A 17,979-nucleotide genomic window follows, 5' to 3' on the forward strand; every position below is an offset into this window, starting at 1 on the left:
GCGTCAACGGGGCCTCCGGGCCCAGTCATTCTCCTCTACTTCGGGGGCTAGAACGGCGCCGGGGTGCTGTGCGCTGCTCCGGCGCCCGAAGGCCGGCCCTAAACGATCCGCGCATGCGCGCCGCCCGGCCGCCTCCGCTCCGGCCCCCGGGCAACATGGTGGAGGAAGTCAAATTCACCACCGGGGGCTCAGTGGAGAGATTCGGCCAGAGATGGCAGCCGTTTACCCCCTTTTGCAAAGATCGAGAGGCCCCGCGAGCTGCTCGGGGTGTGTAGTGTTCGACATCGCTGCTTTTTATTTATTTACAACATTTACATTCTGGTGTTTTTATTGATTGTTTGTTCATGGTTAAAACTTTAACAAACATACTTTAAAAAAAAATGGCGTCCATAGAATCCCCCACAGTGCCATTCGGCCCATCGAGTCTGTACCGACCCTCCGATAGAGCCCCCTAACCCAGGCCCACTCCCCCACTCTTTCCCCGTAACCCCACCTAACCGCTTGACACTTAGGGGCAATTTAATAATCATAATCGTTATTGTCACAAGTAGGCTTACATTAACGCCGCAATGAAGTTACTGTGAAAATCCCCTCGTCGCCACATTCCGGCGCCTGTTCGGGGACACGGAGGGAGAAATCAGAATGTCCAATTCACCCGACAAGCACGTCTTTCGGGGCCTTGCGGGAGGAAACCGGAGCGCCCGGAGGAAACCCCACGCACACACGGGGGGAGAACTCCGCACAGACAGTGACCCCAGCCGGGAATCGAACCCGGGTCCCTGGCAGCGTGAGGCAGCGCTGCTCACCGCCGCGCCGGAGCGGGAGGAGGAAAAGGTTTGCGGGAGCTCGCCTTGGGCACTTTGGCCGGAATGAGTTCGGGCACGTCCCGGGGCCGGGGGGGGGGGGGGGGGGGGCAGGGGGCGTTCGGCCGTTATTGCTTTCGGAAGGAAATGGCGGCAGGTTTCAAGCTGGTCGGGACGGGCGGGGAGGGAGGGGGGGTTGGGGGGGGTCACTGTTGACCCACAGTGACCGCGTGCTGACTGCGTGCCTTGGCCGCCAAGCTCCCTAAATCGAGAAATGGCTGCTCCCAGGGGACCCGGGTGCGATGCTGCCGGGGGGGGGGTCCAGGTTATGGAGGGTGGCAGGAAGAGACCCGGATGTGACCGCACCTCTTCGGTGTCTCGATCCCAGCTCTCCCGCGCTCCGGGACTGGTCGACATGGCGGCTCCTTCCCAGGGTCAATGATCCCGTGGTCGGCTCCTGGGGTGGTGAGAGTGGCAGGGGGGGTGGGGGGGGGGCAGTGGGGATTGCCTGTGAGCTCAGGAGCGCTCCTCTGGAGGGGGCCGGGAGCGGGCTAACTCACACGGGGTCCCACACCGTCAGGAATAAAAGGGGGGCGCGGGGCTTTGAGCAGAAAGGCGGCGGGTCCCACTTGTCCCATCGTCACTCCGCGCCGGTCCACTGCATCTTCTGCGTCCCCTGCTCGAACCCAGCTGGTCCCAGCAGAGAGCCATCAGAGGTTACCTGCACAGAGAGAGGGAGAGAGAGAAGAGTGAGAGGCGACTCGATCGAAACCTTTCAGATCCTGAGGGGGGGGGGGGTCTTGACAGGGTGGGATGTGGAGAGGACGTTTCCTCTTGTGGGAGAATCGAGAACGAGAGGGGAGGGGGGGTCACTGTTTAAAAATAAGGGTGGGGGCCCCGTTTAAAACGGAGACGGGGGAGAAATGTTTTCTCTCGGAGCGGGGGGGGCGGGGGGGTGCGAGTCTCTGGAACTCTCTCCCTCGAGAGGCGGCGGAAGCGGAGACTGCGAATGTTTTTAATGTCAAGGTGGAGAGATTCTCGATTGATGAGGGCCCGGGGGGGGGGGGGGGGGGTTATCGAGGGGTCGGCGGGAATGTTGGGGGTCGAGGTTCCAATCAGATCGGCCGCGATCGTATCGAATGGCGGGGCGGGATGGAGGGGCCGAGTGGCCTCACTCCTGCTCCCTAATTCATGTGTTTGAGAAAAATTTACCTCAAGGCTGTGTCCACCTTTTGATCATATTCCTGTAGTTGCCAGTGCTGGAGAACTGATTACCTCCAATTACAGACACAAGTTAGACACCGAATGAATCTCCCTCCACACTGTCCCCGTCAAACACTCCCAGGACAGGTACAGCACGGGGTTAGATACAGAGTAAAGCTCCCTCTACACTGTCCCCATCAAACACTCCCAGGACAGGTACAGCACGGGGTTAGATACAGAGTAAAGCTCCCTCTACACTGTCCCCTTCAAACACTCCCAGGACAGGTACAGCACGGGGTTAGATACAGAGTAAAGCTCCCTCTACACTGTCCCCTTCAAACACTCCCAGGACAGGTACAGCACGGGGTTAGATACAGAGTAAAGCTCCCTCTACACTGTCCCCTTCAAACACTCCCAGGACAGGTACAGCACGGGGTTAGATACAGAGTAAAGCTCCCTCTACACTGTCCCCATCAAACATTCCCAGGACAGGTACAGCACGGGGTTAGATACAGAGTAAAGCTCCCGCTACACTGTCCCCATCAAACACTCCCAGGACAGGTACAGCACGGAGTTAGATACAGAGTAAAGCTCCCTCTACACTGTCCCCATCAAACACTCCCAGGACAGGTACAGCACGGGGTTAGATACAGAGTAAAGCTCCCTTACACTGTCCCCATCAAACATTCCCAGGACAGGTACAGCACGGGGTTAGATACAGAGTAAAGCTCCCGCTACACTGTCCCCATCAAACACTCCCAGGACAGGTACAGCACGGGGTTAGATACAGAGTAAAGCTCCCTCTACACTGTCCCCATCAAACACTCCCAGGACAGGTACAGCACGGAGTTAGATACAGAGTAAAGCTCCCTCTACACTGTCCCCATCAAACACTCCCAGGACAGGTACAGCACGGGGTTAGATACAGAGTAAAGCTCCCTCTACACTGTCCCCCATCAAACACTCCAAGGACATGTACAGCACGGGGGTAGATACAGAGTAAAGCTCCCTCTACACTGTCCGCATCAAACACTCCCAGGACAGGTACAGCACGGGGTTAGATACAGAGTAAAGCTCCCTCTACACTCTCCCCATCAAACACTCCCAGGACAGGTACAGCACGGGGCTAGATACAGAGTAAAGCTCCCTCTCCACTGTCTCCATCAAACACTCCCAGGACAGGTACAGCACGGAGTTAGATACAGAGTAAAGGTCCCTCTACACTGTCCCCATCAAACACTCCCAGGACAGGTACAGCACGGGATTAGATACAGAGTAAAGGTCCCTCTACACTGTCCCCATCAAACACTCCCGGGACAGGTACAGCACGGGGTTAGATACAGAGTAAAGCTCCCTCTACACTGTCCCCATCAAACACTCCCAGGACAGGTACAGCACGGGGTTAGATACAGAGTAAAGCTCCCTCTACACTGTCCCCATCAAACACTCCCGGGACAGGTACAGCACGGGGTTAGATACAGAGTAAAGCTCCCTCTACACTGTCCCCATCAAACATTCCCAGGACAGGTACAGCACGGGGTTAGATACAGAGTAAAGCTCCCTCTACACTGTCCCCATCAAACACTCCCAGGACAGGTACAGCACGGGGGTAGATACAGAGTAAAGCTCCCTCTACACTGTCCCCATCAAACACTCCCAGGACAGGTACAACACGGGGGTCAGGGAAAGCGGTACTTACTCTTGGCCAGCCCTCTCAGTGCTCTCTCCCGCTCTCCGTGGAGCTCCCAGGCAGACTGGGCCATCCTCCGCCGGGAGACCTCGGACACACTCAGGCCGCGCACCATCTTCCAGCGTCTCTCCTGGAATCAGAGACCAATCTGTGAGGGCGTAGTTCAGGACCCCGGCGAGGTCGGCATCTTTGGACGAGGTGCTGGTTTCGCCCAGACCGTCCGCTCCCCCCCCCGCCCCCCTACCCATCGACTCATCCAGCACACGTTCCAGTGCCAAGCCGGGCTGGCTATTCAACCGGGCGGGTGTCGTTGCAGGCAGGCCTGACGACCAGGAGGCGACGGAGATTTCGATCGCACCTCGGACACAGGAGGGGATTTAGAGGAAATTCCCGGAGCTCGAATACAACGCAATAACAACTTGTACTTCTATCGTTTCCCAAAGCTGCATCGCTGGAGCGTTATCGAGGAAAATATCATTGAGTCAGATCAGGGACCGATTACCAAATGCTCAGTCAGACAGAGAGAGAGAGAGAGAGACAGCGCAGCACTCCCTCAGTACTGACCCCCTGACAGTGCAGCACTCCCTCAGTACTGACCCTCTGACAGTGCAGCACTCCCTCAGTACTGACCCTCTGACAGTGCAGCACTCCCTCAGTACTGACCCTCTGACAGTGCAGCACTCCCTCAGTACTGACCCTCTGACAGTGCAGCACTCCCTCAGTACTGACCCTCTGACAGTGCAGCAGTCCCTCAGTACTGACCCTCTGACAGTGCGGCACTCCCTCAGTACTGACCCTCTGACAGTGCAGCACTCCCTCAGTACTGACCCTCTGACAGGGCGGCACTCCCTCAGTACTGACCACTGACAGTGCAGCACTCACTCAGTACTGACCCTCTGACAGTGCAGCACTCCCTCAGTACTGAACCTCTGACAGTGCGGCGCTCCCTCAGTACTGACCCTCTGACAGTGCGGCGCTCCCTCAGTACTGACCCTCTGACAGTGCAGCACTCCCTCAGTACTGACCCTCTGACAGTGCAGCAGTCCCTCAGTACTGACCCTCTGACAGTGCAGCACTCCCTCAGTACTGAACCTCTGACAGTGCGGCGCTCCCTCAGTACTGACCCTCTGACAGTGCAGCGCTCCCTCAGTACTGACCCTCTGACAGTGCGGCGCTCCCTCAGTACTGACCCTCTGACAGTGCAGCACTCCCTCAGTACTGACCCTCTGACAGTGCAGCAGTCCCTCAGTACTGACCCTCTGACAGTGCGGCACTCCCTCAGTACTGAACCTCTGACAGTGCGGCGCTCCCTCAGTACTGACCCTCTGACAGTGCAGCGCTCCCTCAGTACTGACCCTCTGACAGTGCAGCGCTCCCTCAGTACTGACCCTCCGACAGTGCGGCACTCCCTCAGTACTGACCCTCTGACAGTGCAGCACTCCCTCAGTACTGACCCTCTGACAGTGCAGCACTCCCTCAGTACTGACCCTCTGACAGTGCAGCACTCCCTCAGTACTGACCCTCTGACAGTGCAGCTCTCAGTACTGACCCTCCGACAGTGCGGCACTCCCTCAGTACTGACCCTCCGACAGTGCGGCACTCCCTCAGTACTGACCCTCTGATAGTGCGGCACTCACTCAGTACTGACCCTCTGACAGTGCAGCACTCCCTCAGTACTGACCCTCTGACAGTGCAACACTTGCTCAGTACTGACCCTCTGACAGTGCAGCGCTCCCTCAGTACTGACCCTGTGACAGTGCGGCACTCCCTCAGTACTGACCCTCTGACAGTGCTGCACTCCCTCAGCACTGACCCTCTGACAGTGCAGCACTCCCTCAGTACTGACTCTCTGACAGTGCGGCACTCTCTCAGTACTGACCCTCTGACAGTGCGGCACTCCCTCAGTACTGACCCTCTGACAGTGCAGCACTCCCTCAGTACTGACTCTCTGACAGTGCGGCATTCCCTCAGTACTGACCCTCTGACAGTGCGGCACTCTCTCAGTACTGACCCTCTGACAGTGCAGCACTCCCTCAGTACTTACCCTCTGACAGTGCAGCACTCCCTCAGTACTGACTCTCTGACAGTGCGGCATTCCCTCAGTACTGACCCTCTGACAGTGCGGCACTCTCTCAGTACTGACCCTCTGACAGTGCGGCTCTCTCTCAGTACTGACTCTCTGACAGTGCGGCACTCCCTCAGTACTGACCCTCCGACAGTGCGGCACTCCCTCAGTACTGACCCTCTGACAGTGCAGCACTCCCTCAGTACTGACCCTCCGACAGTGCGGCACTCCCTCAGTACTGACCGTCTGACAGTGCAGCACTCCCTCAGTACTTACCCTCTGACAGTGCAGCACTCCCTCAGTACTGACTCTCTGACAGTGCGGCATTCCCTCAGTACTGACCCTCTGACAGTGCGGCACTCTCTCAGTACTGACCCTCTGACAGTGCGGCTCTCTCTCAGTACTGACTCTCTGACAGTGCGGCACTCCCTCAGTACTGACCCTCCGACAGTGCGGCACTCCCTCAGTACTGACCCTCTGACAGTGCAGCATTCCCTCAGTACTGACCCTCCGACAGTGCGGCACTCCCTCAGTACTGACCGTCTGACAGTGCGGCACTCCCTCAGTACTGACTCTCTGACAGTGCGGCACTCCCTCAGTACTGACCCTCCGACAGTGCGGCACTCCCTCAGTACTGACCCTCTGACAGTGCAGCACTCCCTCAGTACTGACCCTCTGACAGTGCGGCACTCCCTCAGTACTGACTCTCTGACAGTGCAGCACTCCCTCAGTACTGACCCTCTGACAGTGCAGCACTCCCTCAGTACTGACCCTCTGACAGTGCAGCTCTCAGTACTGACCCTCCGACAGTGCGGCACTCCCTCAGTACTGACCCTCCGACAGTGCGGCACTCCCTCAGTACTGACCCTCTGATAGTGCGGCACTCACTCAGTACTGACCCTCTGACAGTGCAGCACTCCCTCAGTACTGACCCTCTGACAGTGCAACACTTGCTCAGTACTGACCCTCTGACAGTGCAGCGCTCCCTCAGTACTGACCCTGTGACAGTGCGGCACTCCCTCAGTACTGACCCTCTGACAGTGCTGCACTCCCTCAGCACTGACCCTCTGACAGTGCAGCACTCCCTCAGTACTGACTCTCTGACAGTGCGGCACTCTCTCAGTACTGACCCTCTGACAGTGCGGCACTCCCTCAGTACTGACCCTCTGACAGTGCAGCACTCCCTCAGTACTGACTCTCTGACAGTGCGGCATTCCCTCAGTACTGACCCTCTGACAGTGCGGCACTCTCTCAGTACTGACCCTCTGACAGTGCAGCACTCCCTCAGTACTTACCCTCTGACAGTGCAGCACTCCCTCAGTACTGACTCTCTGACAGTGCGGCATTCCCTCAGTACTGACCCTCTGACAGTGCGGCACTCTCTCAGTACTGACCCTCTGACAGTGCGGCTCTCTCTCAGTACTGACTCTCTGACAGTGCGGCACTCCCTCAGTACTGACCCTCCGACAGTGCGGCACTCCCTCAGTACTGACCCTCTGACAGTGCAGCACTCCCTCAGTACTGACCCTCCGACAGTGCGGCACTCCCTCAGTACTGACCGTCTGACAGTGCAGCACTCCCTCAGTACTTACCCTCTGACAGTGCAGCACTCCCTCAGTACTGACTCTCTGACAGTGCGGCATTCCCTCAGTACTGACCCTCTGACAGTGCGGCACTCTCTCAGTACTGACCCTCTGACAGTGCGGCTCTCTCTCAGTACTGACTCTCTGACAGTGCGGCACTCCCTCAGTACTGACCCTCCGACAGTGCGGCACTCCCTCAGTACTGACCCTCTGACAGTGCAGCATTCCCTCAGTACTGACCCTCCGACAGTGCGGCACTCCCTCAGTACTGACCGTCTGACAGTGCGGCACTCCCTCAGTACTGACCCTCTGACAGTGCGGCTCTCTCTCAGTACTGACTCTCTGACAGTGCGGCACTCCCTCAGTACTGACCCTCCGACAGTGCGGCACTCCCTCAGTACTGACCCTCTGACAGTGCAGCACTCCCTCAGTACTGACCCTCTGACAGTGCGGCACTCCCTCAGTACTGACTCTCTGACAGTGCGGCACTCCCTCAGTACTGACCCTCTGACAGTGCAGCACTCCCTCAGTACTGACCCTCTGACAGTGCATCACTCACTCAGTACTGACCCTCTGTCAGTGCAGCGCTCCCTCAGTACTGACCCTCTGACAGTGCGGCACTCCCTCAGTACTGACCCTCTGACAGTGCAGCACTCCCTCAGTACTGACCCTGTGACAGTGCGGCACTCCCTCAGTACTGACCCTCTGACAGTGCAGCACTCCCTCAGTACTGACCCTCTGACAGTGCGGCACTCCCTCAGTACTGGCCCTCTGACAGTGCAGCACTCCCTCAGTACTGACCCTCTGACAGTGCAGCACTCCCTCAGTACTGACCGTCTGACAGTGCAGCACTCCCTCAGTACTGACCCTCTGACAGTGCAGCACTCCCTCAGTACTGACCCTCTGACTGTGCGGCGCCCCCTCAGTACTGACCGTCTGACAGTGCAGCACTGCCACCAATTACTATTGAGAGTGTCGGACTGGTAACCTTGGTACCTTCCGATGAGGTATTATCACGGAGGGATATCCACCCAATCAGAGGCTCGAGTTCAATGTACCTGTACAGTCACTGGGAAGGCGTAAATGAGCTGGTCCGGAACTCCATAGCTATTCCCATTGGAGAGAACTCCCATTGACACATAGTCACCCTGCGAAGAACAGCAGCAAATCAGCGGCGAACAGTGAAAAAAACAAGAGCGAGTGTGGGCCAATTGTGAGCGAGTGAGCCAAATAGTGAGTGAGCGTGGGTGAAATAGAGAGTGAGCGTGGGTCAAATAGTGAGTGAGCGTGGGTGAGATAGTGAGTGAGCGTGGGTCAAATAGTGAGTGAGCGTGGGTGAGATAGTGAGTGAGCGTGAGTGAAATAGTGAGTGAGCGTGGGTGAGATAGTGAGTGAGCGTGGGTGAGATAGTGAGTGAGCGTGGGTGAGATAGTGAGTGAGCGTGGGTGAAATAGTGAGTGAGTGTGGGTGAAATAGTGAGTGAGCGTGGGTGAAATAGTGAGTGAGCGTGGGTGAGATAGTGAGTGAGCGTGGGTGAGATAGTGAGTGAGCGTGGGTGAGATAGTGAGTGAGCGTGGGTGAAATAGTGAGTGAGCGTGGGTGAAATAGTGAGTGAGCGTGGGTGAGATAGTGTGTGAGCATGGGTGAGATAGTGAGTGAGCGTGGGTGAGATAGTGAGTGAACGTGGGTGAGATAGTGAGTGAGCGTGGGTGAGATAGTGAGTGAGCGTGGGTGAGATAGTGAGTGAGCGTGGGTGAGATAGTGTGTGAGCATGGGTGAGATAGTGAGTGAGCGTGGGTGAAATAGTGAGTGAGCGTGGGTGAGATAGTGTGTGAGCATGGGTGAGATAGTGAGTGAGCGTGGGTGAGATAGTGAGTGAGCGTGGGTGAGATAGTGAGTGAGCGTGGGTGAGATAGTGAGTGAGCGTGGGTGAGATAGTGTGTGAGCATGGGTGAGATAGTGAGTGAGCGTGGGTGAGATAGTGAGTGAACGTGGGTGAGATAGTGAGTGAGCGTGGGTGAGATAGTGAGTGAGCGTGGGTGAGATAGTGAGTGAGCGTGGGTGAAATAGAGAGTGAGCGTGTGTCAAATAGTGAGTGAGCGTGGGTCAAATAGTGAGTGAGCGTGGGTCAAATAGTGAGTGAGCGTGGGTCAAATAGTGAGTGAGCGTGGGTCAAATAGTGAGTGAGCGTGGGTCAAATAGTGAGTGAGCGTGGGTCAAATAGTGAGTGAGCGTGGGTCAAATAGTGAGTGAGCGTGGGTCAAATAGTGAGTGAGCGTGGGTGAGATAGTGAGTGAGCATGGGTGAAATAGTGAGTGAGTGTGGGTGAAATAGTGAGTGAGCGTGGGTGAAATAGTGAGTGAGCGTGGGTGAGATAGTGAGTGAGCGTGGGTGAGATAGTGAGTGAGCGTGGGTGAGATAGTGAGTGAGCGTGGGTGAAATAGTGAGTGAGCGTGGGTGAAATAGTGAGTGAGCGTGGGTGAGATAGTGAGTGAGCGTGGGTGAGATAGTGAGTGAGCGTGGGTGAGATAGTGTGTGAGCATGGGTGAGATAGTGAGTGAGCGTGGGTGAGATAGTGAGTGAACGTGGGTGAGATAGTGAGTGAGCGTGGGTGAGATAGTGAGTGAGCGTGGGTGAGATAGTGAGTGAGCGTGGGTGAGATAGTGAGTGACCGTGGGTGAAATAGAGAGTGAGCGTGTGTCAAATAGTGAGTGAGCGTGGGTCAAATAGTGAGTGAGCGTGTGTCAAATAGTGAGTGAGCGTGGGTCAAATAGTGAGTGAGCGTGGGTCAAATAGTGAGTGAGCGTGGGTCAAATAGTGAGTGAGCGTGGGTGAAATAGTGAGTGAGCGTGGGTGAAATAGTGAGTGAGCGTGGGTCAAATAGTGAGTGAGCGTGGGTGAGATAGTGAGTGAGCATGGGTGAAATAGTGAGTGAGTGTGGGTGAAATAGTGAGTGAGCGTGGGTGAAATAGTGAGTGAGCGTGGGTGAGATAATGAGTGAGCTTGGGTGAGATAGTGAGTGAGCGTGGGTGAAATAGTGAGTGAGCGTGGGTGAAATAGTGAGTGAGCGTGGGTGAAATAGTGAGTGAGCGTGGGTGAAATAGTGAGTGAGCGTGGGTGAGATAGTGAGTGAGCGTGGGTGAAATAGTGAGTGAGCGTGGGTGAGATAGTGAGTGAGCGTGGGTGAGATAGTGAGTGAGCGTGGGTGAGATAGTGAGTGAGCATTGGAGATAAGGATCGGGACGCCCTCCAACCCCATTCATTCCTACCCCGGCCTCCTCAGCTCCCACCAGACCCAATTGCGACACTTTGACCCCTCCGCCCGGGTCGCTACCCGACCAATGCACCCTAAAACGGCCAATAGGAGAGAGCATTCTGCTCAGTGACCTCCGACCCCACCGCTACCCCCATTCCCAGGACCCCCGCCCAGTGTGACCGACTCCGACCCCCCCAAGGCAACGTACCTCCTGTGTCCCCGACCACAGCGCCCGCAGGTGGTCACCAATGGCATTGGCGGTGGACATGGCACCAGGCGGTCTGCCCCCCCCCATCAGAGTCGTCGCTTGCTGTTGGAAGCCCTGAGGAGAAGGAGAGAGTGAGAGAGCGAGAGAGAGAAGGAGAGAGAGAATCGGTTAATGAGGGAAACACGTCACTCCCCTGCTTCCCGGGTCATGGCCAAGGGAGGAGGGGGAGGGACAGTTTCCTCATCGTGTTAGAGTCCCTGGTTAGGAACGAGGTCTCTCCGAAGGTCTCCGTAACCTCCCCCAACCCTACACCACTGCCTACTCTCCCGGAGATCTCACCCTCCCCCATCTCCGTAACCTCCCCCAACCCTACACCACTGCCTACTCTCCCCGAGACCTCACCCTCCCCCATCTCTGTAACCTCCCCCAACCCTACACCACTGCCTACTCTCCCCGAGACCTCACCCTCCCCCATCTCTGTAACCTCCCCAACCCTACACCACTGCCTACTCTCCCCGAGATCTCCCCCTCCCCCATCTCTGTAACCTCCCCAACCCTACACCACTGCCTACTCTCCCCGAGATCTCACCCTCCCCCATCTCTGTAACCTCCCCCAACCCTACACCACTGCCTACTCTCCCCGAGATCTCACTCTCCCCCATCTCTGTAACCTCCCCCAACCCTACACCACTGCCTACTCTCCCCGAGATCTCACCCTCCCCCATCTCTGTAACCTCCCCCAACCCTACACCACTGCCTACTCTCCCCGAGACCTCACTCACCCCCTTCTCTGTAACCTCCCCCAACCCGACACCACTGCCTACTCTCCCCCGAGATCTCACCCTTCCCCATCTCTGTAACCTCCTCCAACCCGACACCACTGCCTACTCTCCCCAAGACCTCACCCTCCCCATCTCTGTAACCTCCCCCAACCCTACACCACAGCCTACTCTCCCCGAGATCTCACTCTCCCCCATCTCCGTAACCTCCCCCAACCCTACACCACTGCCTACTCTCCCCGAGATCTCACTCTCCCCCATCTCTGTAACCTGCCCCAACACTGCACCACTGCCTACTCTCCCAGAGATCTCACCCACCCCCATCTCTGTAACCTCCCAAAACCCGACACCACTGCCTACTCTCCCCGAGATCTCACTCTCCCCCATCTCCGTAACCTCCCCCAACCCTACACCACTGCCTACTCTCCCCCGAGATCTCACCCTCCCCCATCTCTGTAACCTCCCCCAACCCTACACCACTGCCTACTCTCCCCGGGATCTCACCCTTCCCCATCTCTGTAACCTCCTCCAACCCGACACCACTGCCTACTCTCCCCAAGATCTCACCCTCCCCATCTCTGTAACCTCCCCCAACCCTACACCACTGCCTACTCTCCCCGAGATCTCACTCTCCCCCATCTCCGTAACCTCCCCCAACCCTACACCACTGCCTACTCTCCCCGAGATCTCACTCTCCCCCATCTCTGTAACCTCCCCCAACCCTGCACCACTGCCTACTCTCCCCGAGATCTCACCCACCCCCATCTCTGTAACCTCCCAAAACCCGACACCACTGCCTACTCTCCCCGAGACCTCACCCTTCCCCATCTCTGTAACCTCCTCCAACCCTACACCACTGCCTACTCTCCCCCGAGACCTCACACTCCCCCATCTCTGTAACCTCCCCAACCCTACACCACTGCCTACTCTCCCCGAGATCTCACCCTCCCCCATCTCTGTAACCTCCCCCAACCCTACACCACTGTCTACTCTCCCCGAGATCTCACCCTCCTCCATCTCTGTAACCTCTCCCAACTCTACACCACTGCCTACTCTCCCCGAGATCTCACCCTCCCCCATCTCTGTAACCTCCCCCAACCCTACACCACTGCCTACTCTCCCCGAGATCTCACTCTCCCCCATCTCTGCAACCTCCCCCAACTCTACACCACTGCCTACTCTCCCCGAGATCTCACTCTCCCCCATCTCTGTAACCTCCCCCAACCCGACACCACTGCCTACTCTCCCCGAGATCTCACCTCCTCCATCTCTGTAACCTCCCCCAACCCTACACCACTGCCTACTCTCCCCGAGACCTCACCCTCCCCCATCTCTGTAACCTCCCCCAACCCTACACCACTGCCTACTCTCCCCCGAGATCTCACCCTTCCCCATCTCTGTAACCTCCTCCAACCCGACACCACTGCCTACTCTCCTCCGAGATCTCACCCTTCTCCATCTCTGTAACCTCCTCCAACCCGACACCACTGCCTACTCTCCCCGAGATCTCACCCTCCCCATCTCTGTAACCTGCCCCAACTCTACACCACTGCCTACCCTCCCCCGGGATCTCCCCCTCCCCCATCTCTATCACCTCCCCCAACCCTACACCACTGCCTACTCCCCCCGAGACCTCACCCTCCCCCATCTCTGTAACCTCCCAAAACCCGAACCACTGCCTACTCTCCCCGAGATCTCACCCTCCCCCATCTCTGTAACCTCCCCCAACCCTACACAACTGCCTACTCTCCCCGACATCTCACTCTCCCCCATCTCTGTAACCTCCCCCAACTCTACACCACTGCCTACTCTCCCCGAGATCTCACTCTCCACCATCTCTGTAACCTCCCCCAACCCGACACCACTGCCTACTCTCCCCGAGATCTCACCCTCCTCCATCTCTGTAACCTCCCCCAACCCGACACTACTGCCTACTCTCCCCCGAGATCTCACCCTCCCCCATCTCCGTAACCTCCCCCAACCCTACATCACTGCCTACTCTCCCCGAGATCTCACCCTCCTCCATCTCTGTAACCTCCCCCAACTCTACACCGCTGCCTACTCTCCCCCGAGATCTCACCCTCCCCCATCTCCGTAACCTCCCTAAACCCTACACCACTGCCTACTCTTCCCGAGATCTCACCTTTCCCCATCTCTATAACCTCCTCCAACTCTACACCACTGCCTACTCTCCCCGCGATCTCACCCTCCTCCATCTCTGTAACCTCCCCCAACCCTACACCACTGCCTACTCTCCCCGAGATCTCACCCTCCTCCATCTCTGTAACCTCCCCCAACCCGACACTACTGCCTACTCTCCCCCGAGATCTCACCCTCCCCCATCTCCGTAACCTCCCCCAACCCTACATCACTGCCTACTCTCCCCGAGATCTCACCCTCCTCCATCTCTGTAACCTCCCCCAACTCTACACCGCTGCCTACTCTCCCCCGAGATCTCACCCTCCCCCATCTCCGTAACCTCCCTAAACCCTACACCACTGCCTACTCTTCCCGAGATCTCACCTTTCCCCATCTCTATAACCTCCTCCAACTCTACACCACTGCCTACTCTCCCCGCGATCTCACCATCCTCCATCTCTGTAACCTCCCCCAACCCTACACCACTGCCTACTCTCCCCGAGATCGCACTCTCCCCCATCTCTGTAACCTCCCCCAACCCTACACCACTGCCTACTCTCCCCGAGATCTCACTCTCCCCCATCTCCGTAACCTCCCCCAACCCTACACCACTGCCTACTCTCCCCGAGATCTCACCCTCCCCATCTCTGTAACCTCCCCCAACCCAACACCACTGTCTACTCTCCCCGAGATCTCACCCTTCCCCATCTCTGTAACCTCCCCCAACCCTACACCACTGCCTACTCTCCCCGAGACCTCACCCTCCCCCATCTCTGTAACCTCCCCCAACCCTACACCACTGCCTACTCTCCCCCGAGATCTCACCCTCCCCCATCTCTGTAACCTCCCCAACCCTACACCACTGCCTACCCTCCCCAGGATCTCCCCATCCCCCATCTCTGTAACCTCCCCCAACCCTACACCACTGCCTACTCTCCCCGAGACCTCACTCTCCCCCATCTCTGTAACCTCCCCCAACCCTACACCACTGCCTACTCTCCCCGAGACCTCACCCTTCCCCATCTCTGTAACCTCCCCCAACCCTACACCACTGCCTACTCTCCCCGAGATCTCACCCTCCCCCATCTCCGTAACCCCCCCAACCCTACACCACTGCCTACTCTCCCCGAGACCTCACCCTCCCCCATCTCTGTAACCTCCCAAACCCTACACCACTGCCTACTCTCCACGAGATCTCACCCTCCCCCATCTCTGTAACCTCCCCCAACCCTACACCACTGCCTACTCTCCCCGAGACCTCACCCTCCCCCATCTCTGTAACCTCCCCCAACCCTACACCACTGCCTACTCTCCCCGAGATCTCACCCTCCCCCATCTCTGTAACCTCCCCCAACCCTACACCACTGCCTACTCTCCCCGAGACCTCACCCTCCCCCATCTCTGTAACCTCCCCCAACCCTACACCACTGCCTACTCTCCCCGAGACCTCACTCACCCCCATCTCTGTAACCTCCCCCAACCCGACTCCATTGCCTACTCTCCCCGAGATCTCACCCTCCCCCATCTCTGTAACCTCCCCCAACCCGACACCACTGCCTACTCTCCCCGAGACCTCACCCTCCCCCATCTCCGTAACCTCCCCCAACCCTACACCACTGTCTACTCTCCCCGAGATCTCACCCTCCCCCATCTCTGTAACCTCCCCCAACCCTACACCACTGCCTACTCTCCCCGAGACCTCACCCTCCCCCATCTCCGTAACCTCCCCCAACCCGACACCACTGCCTACTCTCCCCGAGATCTCACCCTTCCCCATCTCTGTAACCTCCTCCAACCCTACACCACTGCCTACTCTCCCCGAGACCTCACCCTCCCCCATCTCTGTAACCTCCCCCAACCCGACACCACTGCCTACTCTCCCCGAGATCTCACCCTTCCCCATCTCTGTAACCTCCTCCAACCCGACACCACTGCCTACTCTCCCCGAGACCTCACCCTCCCCCATCTCTGTAACCTCCCCCAACCCGACACCACTGCCTACTCTCCCCGAGACCTCACCCTCCCCCATCTCTGAAACCTCCCCAAACCCTACACCACTGCCTACTCTCCCCGAGACATCACCCACCCCCATCTCTGTAACCTCCCCCAACCCGACACCACTGCCTACTCTCCCCGAGATCTCACCCTCCCCCATCTCTGTAACCTCCCCCAACCCGACACCACTGCCTACTCTCCCCGAGACCTCACCCTCCCCCATCTCCGTAACCTCCCCCAACCCTACACCACTGCCTACTCTCCCCGAGATCTCACCCTCCCCCATCTCTGTAACCTCCCCCAACCCTACACCACTGCCTACTCTCCCCGAGATCTCACTCTCCCCCATCTCCGTAACCTCCCCCAACCCTACACCACTGCCTACTCTCCCCGAGACCTCACCCTTCCCCATCTCTGTAACCTCCCCCAACCCTACACCACTGCCTACTCTCCCCGAGATCTCACCCTCCCCCATCTCCGTAACCTCCCCCAACTCTACACCACTGCCTACTCTCCCCGAGACCTCACCCTTCCCCATCTCTGTAACCTCCCCCAACCCTACACCACTGCCTACTCTCCCCGAGATCTCACCCTCCCCCATCTCTGTAACCTCCCCCAACCCTACACCACTGCCTACTCTCCCCGAGACCTCCCCCTCCCCCATCTCTGTAACCTCCCCCAACCCTACACCACTGCCTACTCTCCCCGAGATCTCACCCTCCCCCATCTCTGTAACCTCCCCCAACCCGACACCACTGTCTACTCTCCCCGAGACCTCCCCCTCCCCCATCTCTGTAACCTCCCCCAACCCGACACCACTGCCTACTCTCCCCGAGATCTCACCCTCCCCCATCTCTGTAACCTCCCCCATCCCTACACCACTGCCTACTCTCCCCGAGATCTCACCCTCCCCCATCTCTGTAACCTCCCCCAACCCTACACCACTGCCTACTCTCCCCGAGATCTCACCCACCCCCATCTCTGTAACCTCCCAAAACCCGACACCACTGCCTACTCTCCCCGAGATCTCACTCTCCCCCATCTCCGTAACCTCCCCCAACCCTACACCACTGCCTACTCTCCCCGAGATCTCACTCTCCCCCATCTCCGTAACCTCCCCCAACCCTACACCACTGCCTACTCTCCCCGAGATCTCAATCTCCCCCATCTCCGTAACCTCCCCCAACCCTACACCACTGCCTACTCTCCCCCGAGATCTCACCCTCCCTCATCTCCGTAACCTCCTCCAACTCTACACCACTGCCTACTCTCCCCGAGATCTCACTCTCCCCCATCTCCGTAACCTCCCCAACCCTACACCACTGCCTACTCTCCCCGAGATCTCACTCTCCCCCATCTCCGTAACCTCCCCCAACCCTACACCACTGCCTACTCTCCCCGAGATCTCACCCTCCCCATCTCTGTAACCTCCCCCAACCCTCCACCACTGTCTACTCTCCCCGAGATCTCACTCTCTCCATCTCTGTACCTCCCCAACCCTCCACCACTGTCTACTCTCCCCGAGATCTCCCCCTCCCCCATCTCTGTAACCTCCCCAACCCTACACCACTGCCTACTCTCCCCGAGATCTCACTCTCCCCCATCTCTGTAACCTCCCCCAACTCTACACCACTGCCTACTCTCCCCGAGATCTCACCCTCCTCCATCTCTGTAACCTCCCCCAACTCTACACCACTGCCTACTCTCCCCGAGATCTCACCCTTCTCCATCTCTATAACCTCCTCCAACTCTACACCACTGCCTACTCTCCCCCGAGATCTCACCCTCCTCCATCTCTGTAACCTCCCCCAACTCTACACCACTGCCTACTCTCCCCGAGATCTCACCCTTCTCCATCTCTGTAACCTCCTCCAACTCTACACCACTGCCTACTCTCCCCGAGATCTCACCCTCCCCATCTCTGTAACCTCCCCCAACCCGACACCACTGCCTACTCTCCCCGAGATCTCACCCACCCCCATCTCTGTAACCTCCCAAAACCCGACACCACTGCCTACTCTCCCCGAGATCTCACTCTCCCCCATCTCCGTAACCTCCCCCAACCCTACACCACTGCCTACTCTCCCCGAGATCTCACTCTCCCCCATCTCCGTAACCTCCCCCAACCCTACACCACTGCCTACTCTCCCCGAGATCTCAATCTCCCCCATCTCCGTAACCTCCCCCAACCCTACACCACTGCCTACTCTCCCCCGAGATCTCACCCTCCCTCATCTCCGTAACCTCCTCCAACTCTA

The 17,979-nt window shown here is 57.9% G+C and overlaps 1 protein-coding gene across 1 annotated transcript in view; it reads right to left on the reverse strand.

The window, feature by feature from the left end:
• Positions 1 to 310: 310 nt before the first annotated feature.
• Positions 311 to 17,979, reverse strand: part of LOC140400214 (malate dehydrogenase, cytoplasmic-like) — a 27,664-nt gene continuing 9,995 nt past the window's right edge. Inside the window, exons 4-7 of the mRNA XM_072489683.1 lie at positions 10,809 to 10,957; positions 8,403 to 8,492; positions 3,706 to 3,826; positions 311 to 1,524 (exon numbers count right to left, since the gene is read on the reverse strand). Coding sequence (XP_072345784.1) covers positions 1,514 to 1,524; positions 3,706 to 3,826; positions 8,403 to 8,492; positions 10,809 to 10,957 — 371 coding nt within the window. The 3' untranslated portion in view covers positions 311 to 1,513. The remainder of the gene's footprint in view (positions 1,525 to 3,705; positions 3,827 to 8,402; positions 8,493 to 10,808; positions 10,958 to 17,979) is intronic.

This window comes from Scyliorhinus torazame, chromosome 24 (genome assembly GCF_047496885.1).
Source record: "Scyliorhinus torazame isolate Kashiwa2021f chromosome 24, sScyTor2.1, whole genome shotgun sequence".
NCBI lineage: Eukaryota > Metazoa > Chordata > Chondrichthyes > Carcharhiniformes > Scyliorhinidae > Scyliorhinus > Scyliorhinus torazame.